At 34.2% G+C, this 26,539-nt stretch overlaps 1 protein-coding gene and 1 long non-coding RNA gene across 2 annotated transcripts in view; one reads left to right on the top strand and one right to left on the bottom strand.

The window, feature by feature from the left end:
* Window positions 1-4,308: 4,308 nt before the first annotated feature.
* Window positions 4,309-5,293, bottom strand: LOC136982188 (uncharacterized). The gene is made up of 2 exons (XR_010881861.1): window positions 5,205-5,293; window positions 4,309-4,812 (listed from the first exon to the last, which is right to left on the bottom strand). It is a non-coding gene; the product is annotated as an uncharacterized lncRNA (long non-coding RNA).
* Window positions 5,294-8,641: 3,348 nt separating this feature from the next.
* l(2)k09022 (HEAT repeat containing 1 homolog l(2)k09022) overlaps window positions 8,642-26,539 on the top strand; it is an 81,826-nt gene continuing 63,928 nt past the window's right edge. The window contains exons 1-5 of the mRNA XM_067278757.1: window positions 8,642-8,727; window positions 13,643-13,789; window positions 15,304-15,520; window positions 17,156-17,297; window positions 19,520-19,621. Of these exons, the coding sequence (XP_067134858.1) occupies window positions 13,648-13,789; window positions 15,304-15,520; window positions 17,156-17,297; window positions 19,520-19,621 (603 nt within the window). The 5' untranslated portion in view covers window positions 8,642-8,727; window positions 13,643-13,647. The remainder of the gene's footprint in view (window positions 8,728-13,642; window positions 13,790-15,303; window positions 15,521-17,155; window positions 17,298-19,519; window positions 19,622-26,539) is intronic.

Raw genomic sequence — 26,539 nt, forward strand, 5'->3', positions numbered from 1 at the left:
TAAATTGGAAAATATAATAGGTGTTCGGGAATTCACAAGCAAAACCGCTTTTGCAGCGCCGAATTAGTTAATTCCGTAGCAACAAGGCCGTTCTGTACTATCGCAGTCACTGATACAGAAATCAAAATTGCCGATTTCTCCGTCTTTTTTTAAAATTAATAATTATAATTTTGTTAATTTAATAAATAATTTAGAACCTGGCTGTCCAATCACACTTTTCTGGGTTTTCTTCGCGTTAGTAACACCAAAATAGGAGCCAGTTTTATATAGAAAGTCCTCTCTAGAGGCATTTTTTGTATACGAAGGATGTAAATTTATTAGGTACAACATCTAAATTCGATTATAAAATGATGCGATACAAAATATTTGAACAAATAAACAATAGAAACAATTCGTATTATAGAATAATGATATTTGACCAACTGTTGGAAAATGGCAGCGGAAGAATTAGATATTTTTCACGCGAAATGTCCTATTTGTCTAGATATTTACATCGATCCGGTTTCTCTGCCGTGCGGCCATCTCTACTGCAAGACGTGTATCGAGGGTGCCAGAAAAATCTGGAAAGTTCGTCCGATGTGTCAATCCCCGATAGGCAGAATTACAAAGAGAGACGATCGAGTCAGAGAAATAAAGAGATTCGTGGCCACACATTACGCCATCTGCCATTCGTGTGGGAAAACAACTCTCTTATCTGGACTACGTAAGCACACGACAGCGTGCGAAGGGGCCGCCAAAAATTGCAACGAGAGAACCTCTGCTCGTACGAAAATCATCCGATGTACTGTGTGCCAGAAGAAGGTCGCACCAAACGGACTATTAAAGCGCCCGAAGGACAAGAGATGTTCACGTTCGTTGATCTGTCCGAAGTGCGCTTTGAAAAATTCTGACTAAATCGACATATCATTTAAAATAGACGCAAACATTTTAATGAATAATTTTCAATACTAATTTCGCTTCGCAATTTGAAATTATTAAAATTTGATTTTATTATTCACGAATAATTTCTTTATTTATAACAAAAAATATAAACACCAGACTTACGTTTCAGATTCTTTATAGATGTGTTCGTGATAACAACTTATATTTTAACAATTTTACGAAAGGGAAATGAAGTATTAATAATTCGAGCAAAAGCAGTGGTTGTCCTCCTCCAGCAAGAGAGGGTGCTCAACGACTACTAATTAATACTGGACTACAATTAATATTTGAAAAGTCGTCCGTGTTAGACAGGTTGTAATGGTTCCGCACGCGATCGAAATTGCTAACTTTAACGTCCGAAAGATTTGATATAAATACAAAAATCTTGTAAAAATGCTAGAAAAAAATTTTAATGTGATAATAAAGTGTTTAAATTTTGACAACAGATTGTATAAATTACTTGGGAAATACGTGGGAGTGGTAGGGTGACGTCCAGCCACCACTGAGAGATTCTATTTATGTGTTTTATTCTGACATCAATGTAACGTTTCTGTTTGAAATTTTTGTCATCAGTGCGAAATCCAGGCTATCCCAGTGGAGTTTTATACCACCTTTTTAGTCTTCTTATTGCCAAATGAAAGCGATTACACTCGAAATTTCTGACACCAACTATACGAGTTTATAGAAACATATTAGGCTGCAATTTGAAAAAATTGTAGACCTGTAAATTACAATTGTCATCCGCATGTCTGGATGTTCTTCCTTAATCTCGAGAAAGGAGTTCGATAGATGAAAGTCGACATTAGACGTGGAAATCGTAAGAGAAAGAGGTTCACATTAATTTCGATGATAAAAAATTGTAAATGATAATAACAAGTAAAATCCTCGTTAAGTCTGACCCTACCGGGGATTAAAATATACAGAAGTAGAAAGGACAATGAAGTCACAATGAACGTGTCCATAAGGTTATTTCAATACAAATGGAATTTTCTGAAGTGTGGATTTTTAAATATCTCTTTGACTTTTCGTTGAATGCGGAGGAATTCAAATTATCCTGCTAGTTTATTCCTATGCACGATAATTTGTAAAGGGGTCCATCGCTATCATACTTGGTGCGTACACACACCAGATTGTGGGGATAGATTTATGGATAAAAACACCAATAGAAACGCGATTATTCAAAACTTAGAATTACAGTAGAGCATCGATTATCCGACCCCCGATTAACCGACTGCGTTCTAGTCGGCAAATTCAAATGTCCGCTAGTGATGTGGCGCTACAATATTTGGTTATGTCTTGGCTACTTTAATATTATTTTTGTTAAATTTTTGCATGTTTTAGCTGGCAGCACTGGCTCGACCACGAAAGGGAGGCTAGTATTTAAACCAGGCCTAATACACTATACTAATAATGTATTTTTTCATACTTTTCGGTTATCCGACTTTTCAGTTATCCGACCAACCCCAGTCCCCAATTGAGTCGGATAATCGATGCTCTACTGTATATAGAAGAGTTTATTAAAGTCCGACGTGTAGCATTGTACTGTACACACCAGAGAGTATAATACGCAGAGAAGATACTCTTTGTGTAACTGGAAACTACTAGCTTATCTGTCGATTGTAGAGCCGCGAAACTAGATCGCATTACGTACACGTGACGTAATACATTACGTGTTACGATAATAGAATACATGTAGTATATTTTACAAAAATTGATACTAAATACAAACAAGCACATCCCAGGTGTCAGCTTTTTTAATCTTTTATAAATCAGAAGTCGGAAAATGTCTAAAAGTAAGAAAACAGGAGGGTCATGCGTGACACGATAGCGATGTTATATTGTAAGAGCCAATAAAGTAACAAGAAAGTAACGTCTGAAGACGATTACAATACTTATCGTATTGTAATTGTCTTCCCGTAGAATACGTTAAATATTTGTCTACATTAATTTAACTTTTACGGCTGAAAGTAAAATTAATGTCCCTAAATATTCTACTTGTACACTTCCTCCTACAAAAACAGGCCAGCAAAATGCTAATAAAATGCCACTGCTTGATATATTCTCAGATCAACCAAAAATAATTATTAGTAGTGTCATGTGCAATGTTCCCTCTAATTTTTCTTCTAGATGAGCGGAACATGTACTTCTCTGAGCAAAAAAATTTTTGCTGAGCATAAATATAAAATCTTATTTTTTCCTATAAAAATTACAGTAGACTCCCCTATAACACAGGTTCATATAACACGGATTCGTATACACGGTAAAACTAGAGTGTTTATAGCATAGTTTATATGGATTATTCCCAAAAAAATTATACGTGATTTGGAAATGTTGAGTCAAATTAGTCTAGAATCGGTTAATTTTATGGAAGAAAACTTTCAAACAGCCGTAGCCCCTAAACCGACCGCACAAGTGCCGGGCAGTGATTGGCTCATGTATTTAAGTGACTCGTACAACACGGATTCATATAACACGGAACGTATCTACCGTATTATAGGGGGGTCTACTGTAAAATAATTAATTATAAAGTAGAGATTAAAATTCATTTTAAAACATACTTCCATACAAAATATTATCTTTTGTCAATCATTTAATGTATTTAATCGAAGTATACGTAGCAATAATCATGTTGTAGACAGTGAGAAATAAGTAAACGACAATTCAAATCAGTGTGCATGCTCGCCTGGGCTGCACATAAATACTCGTGCGCGGCTGAGAGGAAACATTGGTCATGTGTTAATTTAAATTTGGAATTTCAGTGCTATACGTTTTAACTGTCTGTCTTTTGTTGTTCATCTCGAGAATCGAGTTAGAAGAACGAAAATCGAGACCGAATATGGAATTAATATTCGGTGTCGATCCATATATATGGCCTCCAGTTTATATACTGATTTCCCTACTGGATCGACAATGACGTGATTTTAATTCACAGTTTCTTCAAAAGAGTTATGTTATACAGGGGCAACGCGCCCAAAAACCCAGATGCGGTTTTAAAAGATTAAGAGGGAAGACACCGATGCAGGAATTTCCGGTACCGAAAATCACATTATGTTTCAACGTTTGAAATAAAACGCATTTCTAACTTTTTACAAATTGTGCATTTATTTTCTTTGTATAATCTCCACCGTTCAAGCAACTGGCAAAGAAAGCGTTTTATTACAATGATAAACTCAGTACTTCTCTATTGATAGTACTGACCTTTATTTATTCCTATTTTTCCAATTTGGGATTCGGTTTTGTAGTAATTTTCTTAAATTCCCTTTATTTATTTTTTCACGACAATTCCCCGACAATAAGACGACACGGGACCAAATTCGGTACCTACTACGGGTAGAGATTTAAGTAAAGTGGGGGAATTTCCAGCACTTCAGAGATAAATAGAGAAGATAAAGAAGAAAAAAATTTATTTATTAAATGAAAGTGCAAAAGCCATAAATAAATTAACAATATTGGGTCTACGTAACTTCGTATAAACAATTAAGAAATATCACCCAGAAACACCAAAAATTAACTTATTAGTCAGGTAAAGTTTTAATCAAATTCTCCCTGACACGTGTTCAATTATAATCTTTTTACATACGGACTGATCGGATTACCCTATTGAAAGAATAGGTCCTGGAATAATTACGATAACGGATGGAGGTTGAATTACGACAACGGATGGAGGTTGAATTACGATTTCAAAAGTATCAGATACATCAACGGGTTTATCGGCAGGTATAACAGTAGGTGTTTTAGTAGTAGGTCCAGGAGTTGGATTATTATCAGTTATACGACGTAATACACTGCTAACGATGTTAATTCTTCTATTTAACGTTAGTAGGTCGTAAATGGAACTGTGATCTTGGGCATTTCTATTTCTACCTTCTCCACTTTCCGACAGAGCAATTACTGAAAGAAATACAGTTTCGCATTGATAACTTTGTAAATTACTAATTATTTTATTTATTGTAAAAAGAAATCTTCGAGAAAAAATAATGAACTTAATACGTTTATCTTGTTTTACTACGATTTAACGTTTTTTCCGTCCTCTTAGATAATGATGTTTCTATAATAATTAAAACAAGCAAATTTTAAACTGAAATTACCTCTAACGAGAAGAATGATTTGTATTTTAATAACAAATTTGCCACTTTCAACATTTGCACATGCAGTTTTCAGCCTACTTAACCGTTTATACTGCTTTCACATAATATATGTAGGCCTACTGTATAAATTATTATACGATAATAATAGAAACACTTTGTAATAATATATAAAACAATATAAAACACGTAACTCACCCATAATGACGAATATAACAGTGAATTTATTCATTTCTCGTGTTCCTTTTTGTAAGCGAGTTAAAAGCAACGTTTGCCGATGATCGAAGCTTTATGACTTTTCACAAATGTCATCAGTCACGTGACATTTGGATGTGGAACGAACTTGCCTACGTCACACGTGCAATTTGTCATACGTCAAATCACGTGATATGTTCATTTACATTCCAGGTGTTCTATAAATTTCTTAATTATTCTACTTATACAGTACTATTTTTCATTTGGTTTATTTGCCGATGAAAATATTTTACACTCGCGTAGACTAGGATTAACAGACTAATTCTATCTTTGAGGAAAGCAAGTAACAATCTACCAATGTACTGTACTTTACAAGCAGATTTGAGGGCTTTGGTTTTAACGTATATATATGTTACATTAAAAACCCGTTTTTATGAAAACGCGTTTTAACTAGTTGAAACTAGTTTTTACTGGATGTCATTGTTAAAACTAGAATTTACTGCTAGTCAAAAATGAATTTGAGTTAAAACTAGTTTTAACTAGACAAAACGGGTTTTAACAATGACATCCAGTAAAAACTAGTTTCAACTAGTTAAAACGGGTTTTTACTGTAACATATACACCAGATAATGGTAATTACTCCTGTTCAATCTGTGTACAGTTATTTAGCAGTCAAAATGCAAACGAATTTGGTAAGGTGAACAATGTGGATAAGGGATAGTGAAATTCTATATTTGTTTTCTCTGTAAACTGTCGAATGAGTTTGAGAAATTTCGAAACAGAACTTCTAACACCCAAAGATTTCATTTGAAAGTGACTACTAACTTAATTTAAGGAAGGATGCAATGTCTGAAGCAGTGCTGATGAAGTGTCGAGTTGCTCCAGAAATAGAACTTCGCTGGCTGGTGGTATGTCCTCGTGTGGGATTGGGAGTGGCAAGCGAATCAGTGCGTCTGCATTTGCTACCTCTTTGCCTGATTTGTACTCGAGCTTATAATCATATGCACTGAGAATCTGTGTCCATCGCAGCATGCGGGGTAAACAGTGGCGTAGCGTGGGTGTCAGCCGCCCGGGGCGGAGGAAAATTTCGCCGCCCCCTTATTTAGGTATCTCAATTCAAAAGACTAAAATATACAGTAATTCTAAAGAACTTTTCGACAAAGAACAATCATCATTATTGTGTATTCTACAGGTGTAGTTGTGTATTTATTGTGAAATTTTTGCCGTCTCCTAAAAGTGCCGCCCGGGGCGGGTCGCCCCTGCCGCCCCCACTACGCTACGCCACTAGGGGTGAAAGAATTAATGGTGTCGGCTTATCAGTTGTAAATAGTCCCAAAAATGGTGTGTGGTCTGTATAAATAGAAAATTTTGTTCTGAAAAGGAAATGATGAAAACGTTTTATTCCATAAACAAGCAAGAGCTTCCTTATCGATGTATGCTTAGCCACGTTTAGTCTTTGTTAGTGTGCGAGATGCAGAAGCCACGGGTGATTCTTTCCCATTCTGTGAACCCAAACTTAGAACTGCCCCTACGCCTACAGGTGATGCATCACATGTGAGTGTGATCTCCTTGATCCTATAAAAAGGGAACAAGTACGTTTTATAATGAACGGAAAGTTTTTAACTTATCGGAAGTTCTTTGATATATTTCTTTCCATTTTCAGGATGCGTCCTTTGTCAGTAGTCGGTATAGTGACCTTGTGGTGCAGAAGATTATCATAAAAGTTCACTAAACCAAGAAAAGACTGGAATTTCGTCCGATTTGTTGGAATGGGAACCTTTCAGATTGCAGTCACCTTCGATAGTGCCGGACGAAGCCCATCACTATCGATTTGATAGCCTAAAAACTCTTACCAAATAGACACTTGTCCTTGTCAACATGTAACCCATAATCTGATAATTTCTGGAAGACAGTACGAAGTCTTGATGCAAGTTCATCTCTGTTAGCAGCGTAGATGTGGATATTATCAAAACCCGGGATGTTGGAGAGGAATCTGTCTACACTCAAAGTATTCCAGAGTCAAAACTCTGGAATATTCCTGGTGCTATACTTATTCCAAACTGAAGACGATTTACCATGTACGTTCCTCGGTAAGTGATAATTGATTGTAGCCGTGCTGAGGTATTATCCACAGGTAGTTGTAGGTATGCCTGAGTCAAGTCCAACTTTGCAAATATTGTTGCAGATGGGAGAGATGCCAACAGATGGACCACAGGTGGAATTGGATACGGATGTGCTCTAAGAACTTTGTTCAAAGTTACTCTAAGTTACTCTATAATTACGACAGTTAACTTTAATAACAATGTAATTACAATAATTATAAAGTTAATTTAAAGAAAAACATTAAAATTCCTATAGTTTCTTGTGTTTAGTTTTTTTTTTTTAAATTTAGTATTTGCCTAACTAAAGTGCTAGACTTCGCATGGTAATGAATATTGCATATTCAATATATTTTAATCACCACAAAGTCTTATTTCACCAGATGGTTTCATAACAGGCACAACTGGTTGGATCTTCAACAGGTTCGAGGACACCTTTACTCAATAGAGCATCAAGTTTTGCTTCAATTTTTGGAGGACAGTGAGTGGAACTGGGCATGCTTTCATTTGGATTGATGAGCGTGTTGAGTCTACAGGTAATGATACCGGAGGACCTCTATATTTGCCCACTTTCCCATCGAATACTTGTGGGAAATCCTCACAAGAAGCAGACCAGAAGCAGAAACAGGGTGCGAAGAATTTCTCAAAATCGAGCTCTGAACTAAAACCTTGTAGTCGTTGTGGTGGTGCACACCCGAGAAGTGAGCGCCCACATCTAAACGCCAAATTATTGCCTAATTACGTTTGTCCTTACAAACGCCCCCGCCCTGACATATACGTTTAATCGACAGACAGCGAAACTGCTAAAGTCATGGACCATTCTTTATTTCATTGCTAATTGGACTTCAGTTTTTTCATCTTATAGAATTCGCTTTCAAAATTTTCCTCTTCTTTTCAATTGCACTTTCAATTTCGGGTTTGCCCGTAAATTCCATGAATTGTGAACAATGACATATTACACATTGGAAAGAATTGTATATAAACATTATACAATTCTTTTCAAAATACTGAACGTCGTGCTAGTTGTTCATATCAAAATTACGCGTGGTGTCGACTTAAATAACATTGATCATAATAAAATAAACTCTAGAAAATGCCTCGGTCCGAACTAGTTGTGTAAAATTATAAAAGTTCAGTTCGAAATCGAATCCGGATGCATCACCACGGTAAAATAAACGGTTATTATTTGTCAAATTTAAATTAAGATTTATATATTAATTAATATATTCTATAAAATATTAAAACTAATAAAATAATAAAATTATAATATGTGTGCATTCTAAATATGTTTTTGTAAAAAATATATTATTTAAAAATGTTATATATATTTTTGACCGGTAGGAGTCAGTAATGGTTTACACGTTGGAGACACGTGGGTTTTGTTAAGTTTTAGAACACTGATCAGGTTTAATGTATATATAGGTAATGTATATGATATAAGATCTAATTTTATTTTATATAATGGAATGTTTTGTGTTAAATGATTATCGATATCCTGTCCTTTCTGTTTCTTCATTAACTGCAGCTTTTTTACGTTAAATGTCTGTTTTTAATCAGCCAACAACACAGGCTTGATGAATAACGAAAAACTAAAAGATGATATGGTGTAGGATCCTGAAACATTATGTATTAGTGGCTAAGTTAAATATTATTACTATCATATTGTCTGCTTTATAAAAATAATTTGATATAAATGAAGTTAATTTTCTCAGTCATAATTCATACAGATTCTAATTAAACCAATACTTTTATCCCCCCTTAGGAGGTTAATGTTACCTTAGGTAGACAAGATGGCGGCTCGTCTCTAATTCCAGCAAGGAAACAGTGGGACACATGTTCTAACCTAACCTAACTTAACCTTTCTAATAAATTACCATAATTATTAGCAACTAAATTATTAGAATAGGTTAGGTTAGGTTAGAACGTGTGTCCCACTGTTTCCTTGCTGGAATTACAGACGAGCCGCCATCTTGGCTACCTAAGGTAACATTAACCTGGACTACTGATTTAGAAGTCCAACTTATGTGTGATCAGTAGTACTAGGCTTACTAGACGTCCTGGTTTGATGATGTTGTTCCCGCATCCTGGCCAGTTTGTCCTTTTGTCCCAGTTATTTGGTAAAATTTTAAAAGTGCCAAATATCAGTGGCGTGTTATCATTGGAAGTGGTGGAAACACCACTTTCACCTTCCAATGACCTTCCGTTGTAGTTTCTAAAATATAAATTTTCATATTTTAACGTACTTTGAATTAATTAAAATTAATATCTTATTATAACTGCATTATGTATCTTATTACAAATTTCTATACTACATGTGAAAAAAACGATAAGATTGCTATTGTATATTCGAATATCAGTGGCGAATGCAAGCACTTACGAGACAGCTTCCACCACGAGAATAACCGAATGGTGTAAAGCAGCCAGAGGGCATTGGTGCATGCGCTTTACAACCAACCTCAGCCGGTTTAGCTTGTGGAAGCTGCACACGTGTAACGCTTCCAACGATTCTATCCCTTAGTCACTGGTAGGGAGCTATCTAAGTGAATTGTTTAAGATTTAAAAAGTAAAGAGTATTCAATGTTATTTTTATGTACGTTTTGTTGCAAAGTTATATTTAATTATAATTTTCTTTTAAGTATACTATAATTATATTGACAGATTTTTAGACAAAATCTTTAGAATTTTTATCACTTTTAGATGTTAATAATTTTAATATTATGAAAAACAATTTTTCCAAGTGTGTTTTAATTCTTTAAATTAAGTAAATTTTATGGGATTTATCTAAATTACGTAGTGAATCGCAATATTTATACAGTATTCGTGTCCGGACTATATTGACAAGTAACTCTTAAACATAAAACATATTATAATTAATGTCAATCCAAACAAAGACGTACTAAAAGAATTATATGATTTAATATCATTAATATTTACGGTACCATCTATCAGTGGGTCTGTTGAGCGCAGTTTTTTGACCACAAAGCAAATTCATACATTGGCCAGGAACACTTGGACGGAGGAAAAATTGTGGTCCTAGCATTGCTTTCGATAGAAAAAAAGCTTTCAAATATGTTGATGGAGTCGACGACCAGCGACTTTTATGATAAAGTAATTAACGACTTTGCAGAAAAAATCGCCGAATAGAGTTAGTTTATAAAAACTTAAAAAAACTAGTTTTTCTATCATTGTTTGTATCATATCAATTTGTATTATTTGTGTATTATTTGTATTTTAGAACTAAAATACATAAATTGTTTATTTTTGTCATTTCCAGTATTTGTTTAAAACTTTTATGGAAATGCCATGTACAGGACAGGTCTGACCCGTCATGAAAGATGCGAAAAAACGGTTAATCTAGAGAAAAATTTATCAGTTTAAAAAAACATAGGTTTGTAGTCGGACACCCATTGTTTATATCAAACTGCCAGGCAGAAACCATAAATCGCGGAAGGAAGTCGTCCTATGATCGGTGGAAGATCGAATTCGTCTTCGATTTTGACTTTTCTCACTCTCCAGGTAAGAGTCTCGTTACGTTTAGTAACCAGGGACCGACCACTCGGGAAGCGTGATTGAGGGAGAACGACCAATCAAAATGGATGAAAGAAAGAACGGAGATTGATATAATCTCCGACAATCGAGGACACCTGGCACTCGATTAATGTTCCGAATAACCAAAATGCGGTATGTCAACGCGCAAAATAAAAAAGAAAAAAAAAAGTTTTTCGTCTATTGTGCCAACCCGTAACCCGTACCACTTCGGATTTAGATTGTGGCCCCCATGCCAACAGAGGAAGTTTCCCCGTGCCCTACAGACTCGTCGACGCCACTGTCCCGGGGCCACCTTCGATCGACCATCGAAGAACCACATCGACGCCCAGGATGTCCGAACGGCCGATTGTCCTAAAGCAAACTATTTTGTACATAGTGTATGTTTATTTTATGTTTCTTTTTTGTCAGTTTTTTGTCAGGTACGTCCTTCTGCCACCATGCACGTACGAATGGACTCTAGGCCATCACCGACGCGCAATTAACTGATTGCCCCTGGAAGTCGGCTTCTTACAGAAACAGCTTCCCTATCATCAAATGTCACGGCATGCCACTGCCGAATATACAAGAAGTAAAAATAGTGCAGCCTAGAGTAAAATGGCGATTTGGCAATTACACTCACTGTTGCCAATCTAAATATTTCGTATCTAGATCTAAGTACTTTTAATGTTGTCTAGATGTTTTCCCCCAAAATTTATAGCATATGGCCTAATGAATTTAGATGTTTTATTTTTTCACAGAATTTATAATAGCATGTAGCCTATGAGATCCAGATATTTTTATTTCATTTTTTTTTTGGATATTTTGTTTCAATTAGAGTTGGCAACACTGAAACTTACATTGGCACGTCATTGCTGCGCATGTCATATCTTAATCGAGTTCAAATTGCTAGTCAGCATTTGCGATTATTTCGTACTATACATTAAATTCATTTAATCTCTAAAATGCCAAAAAGAAACCATGTTTTTACTGATGGTTGAAAAATCGTCTGTGATCATATTGACCAAGTGAAATAAGAACTGTGCTTTTCAAAATTTTCAGTAACTCATGGTTGCCATTCAAACATTAAAAATCACTCGAAATGTGTGAAACGTAAGACAAGCAATAGGAACTTCCTCAAATGTATTGTCATATTTTAAATGTACCGATTTAAAGACAAAAAATTTTTTAAAAAGTTCACACTAGTGATAAATATTAATAACTTCTTAATAAGTAAGATATGTTTAGTTCAGTTATTAAAAATTGCTTTTAACTTGTTGTTTTGTTAACAACTACTTTATTTAGTCTTTTCAATCATAGGTACTTATCCTAGTAGGCTTAATTTTCTGTTGCGAGTATTTTCTCAAAATTGTCCTGGTTTGAGAAAAAAATATTATGGTAAGCCTAAGTAGTACCGATCAAAACATTTACCAGTCATTAGCTGCGTTCGGCAGACTTAACAGTTTCAGAGCTGTTGAGTATTTCTACGCCGAATGTCCTCTACAGTAGCAGTCTTTTAGAACATGTTTGGTGTTTTGAAGTTACATTTGGTAGCGTCTTTCATTTATGTTACCTGTCGCTACCCGAAACCGACCAATGAGGCTTTTTGTTCCAACACATACGTCACTCGTCGTTCGGCAGGTCCACGTTGCTACATAACAGCTACCAATTTGCTCAGTTACAACTGTTGAGTCTGCCGAATGCAGCTGTTGGGGTTACCCGAAAGCATGTTGCCAAGTTAGTGGATTTCCACTAAATTTAATAGTAAACTGATTTCAGTTTACTATTAAATTTGTGGAAATCCATGAGAAATTTAGTGGAAAGTATGGTATTTTTTGGTGAGAAACTTCAGGAGACTTATTTTTATATTGTCTCAAAGATACTGTACCTTTTATGAACAGCCTAAGATGACAGGGTTAACAATCTTTAATGTTTAACCCAGGCTTGCATTCAATATCATGCTACTTTTAGGGGAAAAATATTCAAGTTTACTAAGAAGTTTGTCTACAATTTGGCAATTTGGGCTGGTAATGCTTGAAAGTCAACTATTATTGTACGACTGAAATTATACTGTAATTTTATTTGATAAATTTAATAATGTTTTCTGTCATTTATTTTATTATGTAATTTTCAAAAATACATCATAAACCTACGAGACATTCATTTTCCCTACATTATTTTTAATATTTTACTTTTATTTTAAAATTTATATTAATCTATTAATAGTATTTATCATATGTAAACCTTATAATGCATTATGTCAGTTAATTTATAATGTAAATTTCAAACTGCAGTTTGATATTTCTGTATGGAATATTTTTTGTTTTCGAATATTTATCTACGGAAGGGCTTTTTTACTCGAGAATGGCCTCTCGATGCCGTCGAAAACGTTTGTAATTTCTATTAAATGTTTCCGGAGTAAGTACGAGGTTATCTTTTTGTATGTCGGTGCAAATAGTTCCAAAAGTTCCAATTTCTGTTAATTAACAATTACTTTAGTTCCTGTAAAATTTTACTTCAGCTTAAAAGTTTTAAATAGTTGCTAGGATTTTCAAGTTTTCTCATCTTATCCGTAGGGATTATGATATGTAGCAGTCGGCACTTGATACGACTCTTGAATGTGATAAGGAAGCTTGAAAATACTAGAGAATATTTAAAACCTTTTTTGTTGTTACTTCACATTAATGAAATCATTTATTTGAAGTTTTGTAGCTCTCTTAAAGTAAACTGCTTATTATAATATGAAAAATGTGCTATATTGTATTAACTTTTAAAATAGTAAAACTGATTCAAGTTTAAAATTTACTTTACAGGAAGAAAATATGGAAACATCATTAGCTCGACAATTAAAGAAGTTAGCTGTTCCTCAGACTTCTTTATTATTTCCAGAGAGAATAAAAAAATCATTTTTATTTGATCCTTCTGAAATTGCTAATTTAACAATAGATGAAATTTATGAGATAGGTAATATTTTAATGTACCGTACATAAGGATATATTTAAATATCCTAAAGACCGTTTCACACATTCGATATTTGCCAATGCCGGGCAATCATTTGGTCGATATCGAGTTGCGTGGATGATTTACTCGTAACTAATATTTGGTATTTGTCGATTCCTACTCGTTGGTACGTTCTGTCGAATCGGGACAAATAAGCAATTATTAGGCAGTCGGCGAATACCGAATGTGTGGCACGACCTTAAATATTTTTTAAAAAACCATTGTTTTTTATAAATTGCTGTAAATGAAGGTTATGCTAAGAATGTTAATATTATTGATACTGCTGGTCAAGTGATGCATTTTTGTCTTATGCAAATTATAGGTTCTTCCATGTAACACTTGCCTTGCTCACCAATTGAGTAAATTATTATAATCTTTATATTGAAAAAAACAGAAGAAATTAGACAAAGAAACTCTTTAAAAATGTAGTGTTATTTAAAACTTATGTAAACTTGCATAAATTTGCTGTTGAGGTGTCCCAGTTTAATTCAGTCAGTGAGTGGGGCCAGTTTTATGTGAGACACACTGTACATTTGTATTGCTGTAACTAAATCCCAATCCATTATGAGATTTTTCATAGATAGTTTACCTGTTTTATATTTAGTAGTACGAACCTAGATTTGATACGAATACTGAATTTGTAATGAGTTTATGTGGGTTTTACGAAACATTTTTAGTTTACTTTACTTGTTAGTCGAAAACAATTCCTCGGTCAAAAAATCTAAATTTAATGTATGGACATAAAAACTGATTTCCTTATAATAGAAATATATATCTTGTAGACATAGCAAACATTTGATGATATCTTGGATGCCTTTGTCAGAATGGAAGTACAAGTCTCAAAAGGTATTTTTTTAATTGGAGTACTGACGGAAGGCCAAAGGTGCCAAATCGGGACCGTACGTAGAATATGGAGGAGATTTAAAGTGTCGTGAATAGTACGTGTCTTGGCATCATTATCTTAACAGCAGCAAAATGTTTCAATAATTAAAATCTAGTAGTGTTAAAATACTGGGTGTGCATAAAGTCTGCAACCTAACCAATGGGGAAAATGAGTAAGAAAACATTAATACTAATGAAACTATCTGTACAAAACATTCAGCACATCCACTTTCATTGTTATACGTTGCTGGAGATGTTTGACCAGCCATTTACTTTGAGGCTTGTCAAAGACTGATCCTGTCCTGAAATTTTCAAAGCAATTTTCCAACTGTGTATTATTGATAATTTCTCTGGATGTTTCAAATTGAATTTGGCTGCCATTTCTCTTGTGTGTCTACTGTTTTTGGCCACAAAGGATTATCTCTACTCGGTCTTCCTTGCTTGGCACCGTCACTCGTCTGTAACAAGAAAGAATTTTCTATTTGTTCCAGACTTTATGCACATCCTGTTTAAATTAAGTAATTAAATAAATTTGATAAAGAATATTTTCAGAGAATTGTTTACTTATTTATTTATTTTTGTAAATATATTTTAAGGAATTGGTGGTATTAAAGCACTTCAGAATGTACAAAGAAAGTTTGAAGTGTTTGAATCATTACTTTTTAGCGAAAAATCTAAAAGTTTTGAAAGATCTGTTCAGACTGCAGAAGTTAATGCCAAATTAGATTCAAATATCAATGAATTTTTGATTTTATTATCGCCTCATTTCTTTTTGCGTCCAGCTCATAAAGCTTTAGAATGGTTAGTTTGTAGGTAAGTGATAATTATACTTTATAAAAGTATTAATATTTTGAAAATTACCATACTATAATTAAAATGTAATTTATTCTTAAAAATTATACATTCGATGTTATTAAGCAAAGAATTTTATCTGAAAAAATATTAAGCTGTAATTCTGAATCAAGTTTAAAGCTCTGTTTTTGCTTTTAAATGATTGTTTAAAAGCAAAATTTAATAACTAATAGCATTAATAAGGTTACTTATAAACTTACTACATAAAAATCACACCAGTAAACAAATAAATATAAGTAATTTTTTAAAATTTTGATGAGTTTAAGTTGGATGAAGATGGGTTTTTATTAGTTAAAATAATGATTAATTCTTGCAAACTTGGAGCTGGATTCACAAATATGTTACTAAAATCATAATGATATTTTCTTGTAAGATATAGTGACATTTAAACATATTTGCAAAACCTGTCATTCATTTAAACTTCATTACTCCACGTCAGTATTGTATGACAGCAGCAGAGGTACTATTATTTGTCATTTCAAGATGATGGATGAAACTTAATCTGACAAACCAAGTAAACAGTCAGATTCTTTAGCAGGCAATAAGGCTAAATAATTACTAAGCAATTTCACAGGAAGTAGGCTACCAGGGCCATCATCTCTTACATTTAACAAGAGACGACGGCCCTGGCGGCCCGTCTCCTTCCAAATTGTTTTGTAATTATTTAGTCTTATGGTTCGGTAAAGAATCTGCCTGCTTGTTCGGTATTTATAATAAATATAGAGTCAGTTGTGTTTATTATATTTAGCTCACAGACTGTGGCAATAATAAATATTAACACCAAATCCATCTGTTACTTCTACCCATCAATGATATTTTTGTTACGTTTATTAAATATTATTGATTATCAAAAAAAGAACAAGTTAAAAAATTACATTTACCAAAATACCATATTTACTCGCATGTAGGACAAGGTGTGACTTTCAAGGTCAAAATAAAGAAAATTAGATTTATTAATATTATTCTAATTTTATTTTGTTTAATCACAAATAAAATGTCAAATGCACGTAAATGCACACATTGACCTGCAAAAATTACTGGCATTTTAAACTTCGAGGAAAAATCTTGTAAAATCGACAACGTAATTTGTTTACGTAAAGCTGGACGATTGGGAACCTTTTTTTGCCAATTCTTCACAGTCAAATTCACTCTTCGTCGATTACACTTATGAGTTTCTGCAAATTTTAATTTCCAAATAATCATATGTTTTCGTGTAGGAATGAATTGAAACTTATATCGGGCTCCCGTGTAATTTTGGAATTCAATTCAAAAGCTTTGCTTTTCCTATTGCTATTCATCTTTTTACTCCTGACAATACACAAGAACCATTCAACGACCCAGATAAAATACTTTTGTTTTTAAACACCAGTAGGTGAGAATCAGGTAAAAATGCAAATACTCGGTTCACAAAAATTATTGCAAAAATGAAAAAAATCCTGCACTTGTGCATATAGGAGACCTAGGTTTTTGAAGCAGTGAAAAATGAATAAAATCCTTGTCTTATATGTGAATAAATACGGTATATCTTCCTTAAATACTTATAAATATGTATTTATATCATTTTAAATAAAACTTAATGTAAATTTAATATTTTAGATATCACATACATATGTTTAATGTTGACGCTCTCATCTTCTGTGTTTTGCCTTATCATGAAACGAAGTATTTTTCACGAGTTTTACAAATGATAGATTTAGATAATCCGGCAGGAACTTGGCATTGGTTAAAACCCATACAGGTAATGTATACTTATTTCATTTTATTATTACTACTAGCTGGGATACCCGGCTTCGCTCGGGGAGTTGATATGAGATTGTGTGGTAGTTGGAATAAAAGGATAAACTTTAAAATATAACAGGTAAAAAAATTTTATTGAAAACATATTCTAACTATTTACAATACTTGTTTATAAACAACATTTTTCATTTTGTTATCCGGGGTATATATGTACAAATTTTTCGAATTTTCTACTCGAGAGCAAGCTACGTATAGTTGACCGTGAGAAAAGCGGGAGTCTTTGAGGTTGATGCCGCAATGTTTTAGTGTGTCCTTATGCTTTGTTAATTGTAAAACTATAGGCTAATTTGATTGGAAATTGCAGTCTTTTAAATTGGAATGGCAGTTCGGTGGAGATCGGTGGTATTCTGGGGATAAATACTGTGTCCTTTGTCCTTTCCGGTCGTAAGTTCGGCTTTGATGCTGTTATTCGATAGCTGTTTGACGATCGTCCTCGTTCCATTATGTTGTTTTTGGTGAGTTCGGATTTCCGAGTAGTATGATCGGAGATCCAATTTTCAGTCGAATGCAGTGTAATGGCATTCCTGGTACTTGCAAACAGTTTAGAAATTCTGTAGGGAAGTTGACACTTTCTTCAACGTTTACTATCGTGTCGATCGATTTGTATATTCTCTCCTCACCGGGAATTTTATTTTGAATATTAAAGTTGATATCGTCGACAATATTATTTTTAGTTGCCAAAATTGCCCTTTGAAATAGCCACTCCGGATTGGTATAGTTGTGAACAATGTTTGGATAAATTTGGTTGATGAGTTCGTTTTCAGTAGTGGCTATGTTGCAAAAATCACTGTTGAGTTCAATGAGCCGGTCGTCTGGTCAATGGGATATGTGCTTTCGCCTATTTGTAAAAGTTTTTGAGCAAAATGTGCTGTTGTTTCATCTTTCGAGAGTTCAACTCTCATATTTTTTGTTAGTCGCAGTATTTGTATGTGTGGCCAGAGATGTGATTTTTTTTAAGCATGCATTGATCTCGTCTGCTGGTGTTGAATTGGGGATAACTGGAAGTGTTTGTTGAAAATCTCCTGAAAGTATGAGTAGAGCTCCTCCCATCATTTCAGTTTCCTCACAAGTCTTGTAATGTTCTGTCCATGGCTTTGAGTGATTTTTTATGTGCCATTGTACATTCGTCCCAGAAGATAATTTTAGCTTCTTTTAAAAGTTTACCCCATCCAGATCCTATTGAGATTTTACATACCGGGAATTGTTCTTCGGCTATATTCAACGGTAGTTGTAGGGCCGAATGGGCAGTTCGTCCTCCTTCCGTAAGTGTGGCTGCAATGCCGGATGATGTCGGTGCAAGCACGATGTGTTGTTTAGCACGTATTTCTGCCAGCAATAGATTTATTAGAAACGTTTTTCCGGTGCCGCCTGGTGTGTCCAAGTAAATAATTCCGCCAGTGTTGTTGTTGATCTGGTCCATGATAACATTGTATATTTATTTTGATTGTCATTGAGGAGTGGTTTGTTGTGGACAATGTATTGAAATAGTTTGTTGATGTTGTAGCTTTTTTCCTTTGTAATTTCAAAGTTTAGCACACTGAAAGCATTTTTTTGTGGTTCTGGCATTCCAAGTTGTACTAAGGTCTGATTTTTTATTGCTAAACATTTATCTTCTAGGCAAATGAGTGTTTCGTTGAAGATGTCGTCGTCGAATTCGATAGCCAGTTCTGGATGAGCTTGTCGGGTTTGGTACGGTATGTCATCACTCATACTCTCTTTGAAAGAGTCCCATAGCTGTTTTGGATTCGATGGGTTACGTGTTGTTAGAATTATGGCGAATAAGTCTCTGATTTGTTCAGCTAAGGCTGTGATTGAGGCTTCTTGTGTTAATTCCCAGTGGTTGTCTTTTCCAGTAGTCCTAAGCGTTGGTATGTTTTCCAACACTTAGGACTACTGGAAAACTGGTCAGTGGGAAATTTCTAGAGGGCAAAACTTTCAGTCCTTATATCTTCAACAGCACACCCTTCAGGTAAAAACGGGAACCTTCTTCATGGATGCGGGATAGAGGGCTACCACACCATATAACTCCCTTGATTGTACTGGGACTTGTTTTTGAGTTTTAGTGGCATGCACATTGTACACTTACTTTTATAATATATATTGATTATCAAAATTCTCTGATATACAGACTGCTTACATTAGTATTTTTAAATTTATCTCTAGAAAGCAGGTGTGTTTTTACCAAGATCGACATTATACACTCACTGCTTTGCAGAACCGAGTATTTTGAAGTTGATATGTGAGTTAGTACCTAATGCTATTAATGTAAGTATTTTAATGGAATTAAAACTTATATTTTGTTAATTCTGCTTAATATTTTTAAGAAATATTGAAAAATTTCTTTCAAAATTTTTAATTAATATGCTTACTAACATGAAAAGTATTAACATAATTCATATAAACTGGTTGCTAAAATTTTAATTTTTTAATTAAATGCACCTTAACCTATTGGCAGTCAAAAACAAAGTAGCCGATATATAGCAGCCATCTTATAATCGTATTTAAGTGATCGGCATTAAAAACTGCTTTATCTTGTTTAAGGGGTCTCAAATTACCTACGAAAGCTATCCTAACACTTATATCTACTTTTAGTTCCATCTAAACATAAACAAATACTATGTAAACGATCAAGCATTTGAACATCAAAATATATACTATCCACATGCAGAACCATTTTAGAAAGATAGACTGTTATCTACAGGGCTTTTTGACTGCCAATAGAAGTACTCTGAACGCATTACACAAGCATAAATCTGTGGGATTAACTGTGAGCTAAGTTAACTGGCCCATTTTGTTTGGTAAAATTTATTCTGCAGATTAGCAAATCAGATGCCAACATCAATTCTGATTCTAATGTTTTTAGTTTATTTAAACAAAATTTAACTAGATCAGATTCTATACCACGGGGACATAATTACATATAAAACCAAGCTCGACATTCAAGGTATCCCACATCATCAATTGAGTAAATTAGTGTAATCTTCATATTGGAAAAAAAAATTGGGACAAATGAGACAATAAAATTAGGCAATCAAATTGAAAACTTAGTTTTATTTATGAAACATAATGGAAAATTGCATAACCAATGCTTCATTTAAGGATGTCCAATTTTATGTGGGATTAATTGATCAATCCCACATAAGACTAGATAGATTGATCTAGAGCAGGATCAAACTTGAACACCATTTCTTCCAGAATATTCTAAATTTATTTATTTCTAAAGTTTAATATGGGATGACAACTTAATTAATTTTAATTTAAAAACAATGGCTGTGTGTTAATTGTTGTAGTTAGGAGAATCATATTTTATCTAACAAAATAATAAAATTATATTTCATTGAATTCAAATACTGCTGGTTATCACTGACATTCAAATTCATCTTATGCTTTTGTGTAGTTGTTTCTCACTACTCCACCTTGTTTATATCAGATTATAAAGGTAAAATTTAGACATTCTAAGAAAAACTTTATTGATAACTAGCAGACCCGGCCACACATTGTTGTGGCTCAAAATGTATCTATCATAAATGTATAACACTTCCCCCGTGGAGGGAATTTCAAAAAATCCCTTCTTAGTGTACATTGTCTTGACGTACCCTACTAAAACGCAATCAAACACGCATCTAAAATAGTATAATATAAGTCGAGTTCTTCACAGTAAGTTTTAATACTGTCCCTCTCCCCTGCAAGGAAATATCGAAAAATTCCTTTTTAGTGTATATTCTGTTGACGTAACCTATTAAAACGCAATCAAAAACGCAAAAAACCACATGTAAAATAGTATAATAAAAGTCGAGTTCTTCATGGTACGCCTTAATCCCGTCCCTCTCCTCCCAGTGGGGGGGAATTTCGACGTGTATATTATATAAAAACACGTGCGTATTCGAATGCAGCGTTGTGTCAAAATTTCAAAGGAATCGGTAGGAACAGACGAACGTTATATTTTATTTATATAGATAGATAGAAAATGATCTGCTTCAGTCCATTCTCACAGAAAAGCATAATGCCTCGCAGAAAAGCAAACTTAGGTCGTCGGAAGTTAGCGCCATCTGTTGGACATAAAAGCCTTGATCCATATATAAATATATTTTTGAAAGGGGGGAAATGGTGGTCTTCACATATGTCAGAAACCTTCGCGGGAGTGTATTAAACAACTTCCCGAAGTTTTGTGGCAATCGGATAAATGGTATGGTAATGCATGAAGGACAAACACACAGAGAGACAGACATACATTCGTTTTTTTATATTGATAATTAAGTCAATAAGAATTACAATTTAGTCTTGTTGTAATCACTATCAATATCAATTACATCGTGCCACTTTTGGTGCAAACTTTCAATCCCACGAGCATAGAATGATGAGTTTTTCTTTGATGAAAGTCTCAAGTATCAGGTATTGTTATTGAACTGTATATTGGCAATATAGTTCTGCAGGGGGTGAAATAAATTGTAGTCTGGGCAGTAAGATGGATGAGCTGCATGGTCCAGATGAGTCACCTTTGTTCTATATGTTGGTATCAGACTTTGTCAACTTTCGAATGAAGTTTTTTGATCTTGGTGTTTAAATAATCCAGTTGTTCACAATAGAGATTTTTGTGACAGTGATGTTGATTGGATGCACCTCCATCACGATGACACCGAACAAAAGCAGATCATTATCTTCTGCATTATTGGCCCTTTGATATTTACGACAGCTGGTCGACCTTTGTTCACCCACAAACACTTTAACAAATGCTTTGTTGCATTGTGGCCACCTTTGAAGTGATAGAGCAATAGCATGTGAATGTGTTCTTTCAAAAGTTTCATGTTGTCAGACATTGCCAATGCATCTACTTCCAATGAAATGTGTGACGAAACAGCCTTTGGTTACTCTACCTATATATTCGATTGAACATTCTAGAACATTTTTTCCAGTCATTTGTAGAAAAAAATTGAAATGTCTAAATTTCACCTTTACAACCTGAATTTGCTCTTGGTAACACAACTGTACAGTAAAAATCTTTCAGCTGACTAACTGTTAGCTATTTGCCAAGTGAAAGTAGACTGTATAACAAACATAGCTTATTGTTTAGATTTGTGACAAAATTAAATTTATTTTGTAGTTTGAAGAGGAACTGATGTAACTGGCCCTTAGATACTACTTTAGTTAATTGGTCAGCAATTTTCAAATTTGCAGATGAGATTTCCACTGTCGTTTGTCTGTTCTTTGTTAATCTCAAGAACAGAGGTACGTAGATGAAAATTGAGACCAGATATGGAACGATTTGGGGCCGGACACCCCAATTAACTATATACAAACATCCAGTCTGAACCAGGAGTCATATTTTTTAAATTAAAAGATTATTAAAAATTTCAGCAAGTGAACACAATAAATAACTGCTCATTTTTCTTTTAGTTTCTTTTCAACTGCTAATATAATAGACTGAAGAGAATTATATATCAAAAGTGCATTTTAATTGAATGAAGTTATTAAAGGTTGATTTGTCAGTGAGAAATAAAATGCAATGCTATCAAAAACTATACTTTAAAGATGATTTTGTAATAATATCAAAATTATTTACATTAATTTTTATTACATAAAACATTTACTTTATGTTTCATTAAAACAATGTTATTTATTAAAGATGCTGTTCACGACTCATTCATTCATTCATTAGATTTAATTAACATAACAGAGTTATATGCCCTGATTTCGCAAAGCATTATCAGGGTTACATACAAGGAACAAGGATATACAATATGTACAAAATAGAATGTTAGATCACGTAACAGATTTTCTTACAGTAATAAGAGGGGTAACGATGCTATTAATAGACGAGAGGTATTAACAATTACAATATTAAAATATATAGCAGTTTAGAGAAGCTGCAATAAAATCTGTAGGAATAGAATATTTAGCGTACAATACAATAAAGCCCGACAATGTAGGTTTACATAAATTAGTTAGATACATCAATAAGTGAGAACAATTTCTAAATCAGATGATTTGCGAGATAAATAAGAGGAGACAAAGTTATTAACCGTTGGTGACAATTGGTAACATTTGGTAACAATACGAAATTCAGATACGTTTAACGACCGGGAAAAGGTTACGGCACGAACCCATAAATTTGAAACATTTCACGTAAGATACAGTAAAAACCCCTACAATGTGAGTTTGCCCAGATTGAACATTCCACCACTAGTATATCACAAACTGTAAGGTATTACAGATAACATAATTTTCTGTACATAAAATACAATGATAATTTTAAATATGTAAAATATCGGAATAGCTACAAACATAATATATAGATTAATATTAACCAATACAATATTTTTCATAAGAGATATGCTATATACAAAAGTGTTAACAGTTATTTACACTACATATCCTTAGTATATAAGGTAACAAAATATAATCTAATACTACAGTCAATTGCAGATGTACTGTCCAGGAAAACGAGTACATTTCTTCTATACTTCTTAAAACTTTCCAATGAGTAAGACTCAGGAGATAGGTGTGACTATAAAATATTTTTCAAATAGTTGGTAAAGTAAATCATGAGTGTCCTTATCCATAGTTAGGTCTTGTATTTCACAGGGCCAAGAACGGTTTTTGTAGATTAGAAGAGCACGTAAATAGTGTCTTTCACATTCAGTCATAGGACACTCAAAAATATAATGTAAACTACCATCAATAACGTTACAAACGGGACAGAGGTTATTAGTGTGTGATGTGAAACGAGTAAGATAAGAATTGAAACGACCATGTCCGGTATAAAATTGTACAGAGTGGTGAGTAACAGCGATCCAGGTGTTGTGCAAAAATTTTTTGATGTCAGGAAAGAATTGTCTAGTTATTGATGTATTTAAATTCCAATCTCTTTGCCACTCCTCGATCATTTGATTCCATAGAACGGCTTTCAGCACTTTTGTGGAGACCTTGTTATAACTGATAATTATATTCTGATCCTCGGCAGCCATCTTGGCAAGTTCATCTGCCCGATCACTGCCCCAGTTGTTACAGTGAGAATGAGTCCATCGAAAGTAATATTCGTTATCTGTATCCACTAATAGTTGTTGTATATTGAATACTAAAGGATGAGCAGACTTTCTCCTAATCGCAGAGAGAGATGAGAGTGAATCAGTAATAATTGCAATTTTAGTATTATTGGCTACCCTTTCACACCACTTAATTGCTTGCAAAATTGCATAAAGTTCCGCTTGAAAAATATTACAGAGTGAACCGAGTCTAAATAAGTTGCAAAAGATTTCAGTCTCATTGCGGTACATTACAAAACTTGCCCCAACATGACTGTCACACTTCGAACCATCGGTATAAATAGTGATGACACAGTCAGTAGAAGAAACCTCATTAAATCTAAAGTTAGTGTAAGGACTTATGGCATATTTATATGGAATGTTTTCCTCCCAAGACTCCCCATCGAAGAGGTCTGACACTGAAGCAGAAAAATTACCACATTTAATCGACCAGATTTTATGTAAATAGTTTATGTATTTGTCGACTGGCGGTTTGCGAGCAAGCACTTGCAAGCTTGCGTTGGAAGATGTTCTAAATGCCTTGGTAATCAACAGCAGAGCTCTACGTTGTGCAGAAATCAACTTTCTTTTTGGGTGTACTTTTTCAACAGCAGAGCCCCAGGTACTGCATCCGTAAGTTAGAACAGGTAGAAAAATGCTGTCATAAATTGTTTCCATAGCCTTGTAGCTAAGGCCCCAGGTCGTCCTAGCCACCTTGGCAAAGGCATGCATGATGTATCCAGTATGTCTGGTGATATAATCAATATGATTACTCCAAGACAACTTATGATCTAGAATTATCCCCAGGTATTTAAGTTCTTTCACCACCTTTATATGTCTGCCATCCATCTGAAGAGTCGGAACATGTGCATAAAGATTCCTTTTTCTTGGTTTGCTAAACACAATAGCCTTGCTTTTTTCGGCATTGAAACAAAGTTTATTCATTATCCCCCAATTGTGTATTCTTTGCAATGCAAGATTCCCTTTAGTTTCCAAGTCAGCACGGGACTTTCCTCCAAAGAGAACAAAAGCGTCATCCGCATAGGCGATCAGAGCGTCTTGTCCGAAGTCCTGACAAAGAAATCGATCAAAAAGTACAATCCATAGTAAAGGCCCGCAAACTGAGCCTTGGGGGCATCCTCTCAAGACATTACGGTGAAAAGAAAGGTGACCAACAGTAAAGGTTACAATTCTATTATCAAGATAATCACTCGTCGTAGACTGCATATCGTATTAAAACACTACACATATGCCACCTTATAAAATGCAGCCGTGTTTATTCGGTACGAACGTTTTCGGTCGTGTTAAACGACCTTCTTCAGGAAAATATCCAAAAAAGAAAAAGAAAAAATCGAACACATCGAAAATTTGCAAAAGCGAACAAACTTTGGAACGTTTTTAAAAATATTCTAAAGAGAATTGCATGCGCCATCTCTACATCGATGCGTATTAAATAACACATTACATGAGAATAAGATCTTATTCTCATGTAATGTGTTATTTAATACGCATCGATGTAGAGATGGCGCATGCAATTCTCTTTAGAATATTTTTAAAAACGTTCCAAAGTTTGTTCGCTTTTGCAAATTTTCGATGTGTTCGATTTTTTCTTTTTCTTTTTTGGATATTTTCCTGAAGAAGGTCGTTTAACACGACCGAAAACGTTCGTACCGAATAAACACGGCTGCATTTTATAAGGTGGCATATGTGTAGTGTTTCAAGATAATCATTAAAGAGTTGGTAAATGTTACTTGGGCAATCAAAGGTCCTAAGCTGATGAAGGACCAAAGGCCACCATGCTGAGTCGAAAGCCTTACTTATATCCAAGCTCAGTCCAAGAACATAGGTGTTATTTTTTAATAGGCTCTGGATTTTTTGTACCACCGTTTCAATAGCGTTAGTTGTAGATTTCTGATGTCTGAAACCGTATTGAAAGTTGTTGAGTTTGCTTGAGGATTCTAGATGCCATGTGAGGCGATTAGTCATTAACTTTTCCAAAACTTTTCCCATGATAGGCAAGAGAGATATAGGCCTCAGATCTTGAGAAGAGGACGATTTAGGTATAGGGACAATTTGTGCCATTTTCCATAGCTCTGGAAAGACACCGTGGCGCAAGCACATATTATAAAGTTGAAACAGCTGTGTCGGAATAATTTTCCAT

The sequence above is a fragment of the Centruroides vittatus genome, unplaced genomic scaffold (genome assembly GCF_030686945.1).
Source record: "Centruroides vittatus isolate TY-2023 unplaced genomic scaffold, ASM3068694v2 contig_817, whole genome shotgun sequence".
Taxonomy (NCBI): domain Eukaryota; kingdom Metazoa; phylum Arthropoda; class Arachnida; order Scorpiones; family Buthidae; genus Centruroides; species Centruroides vittatus.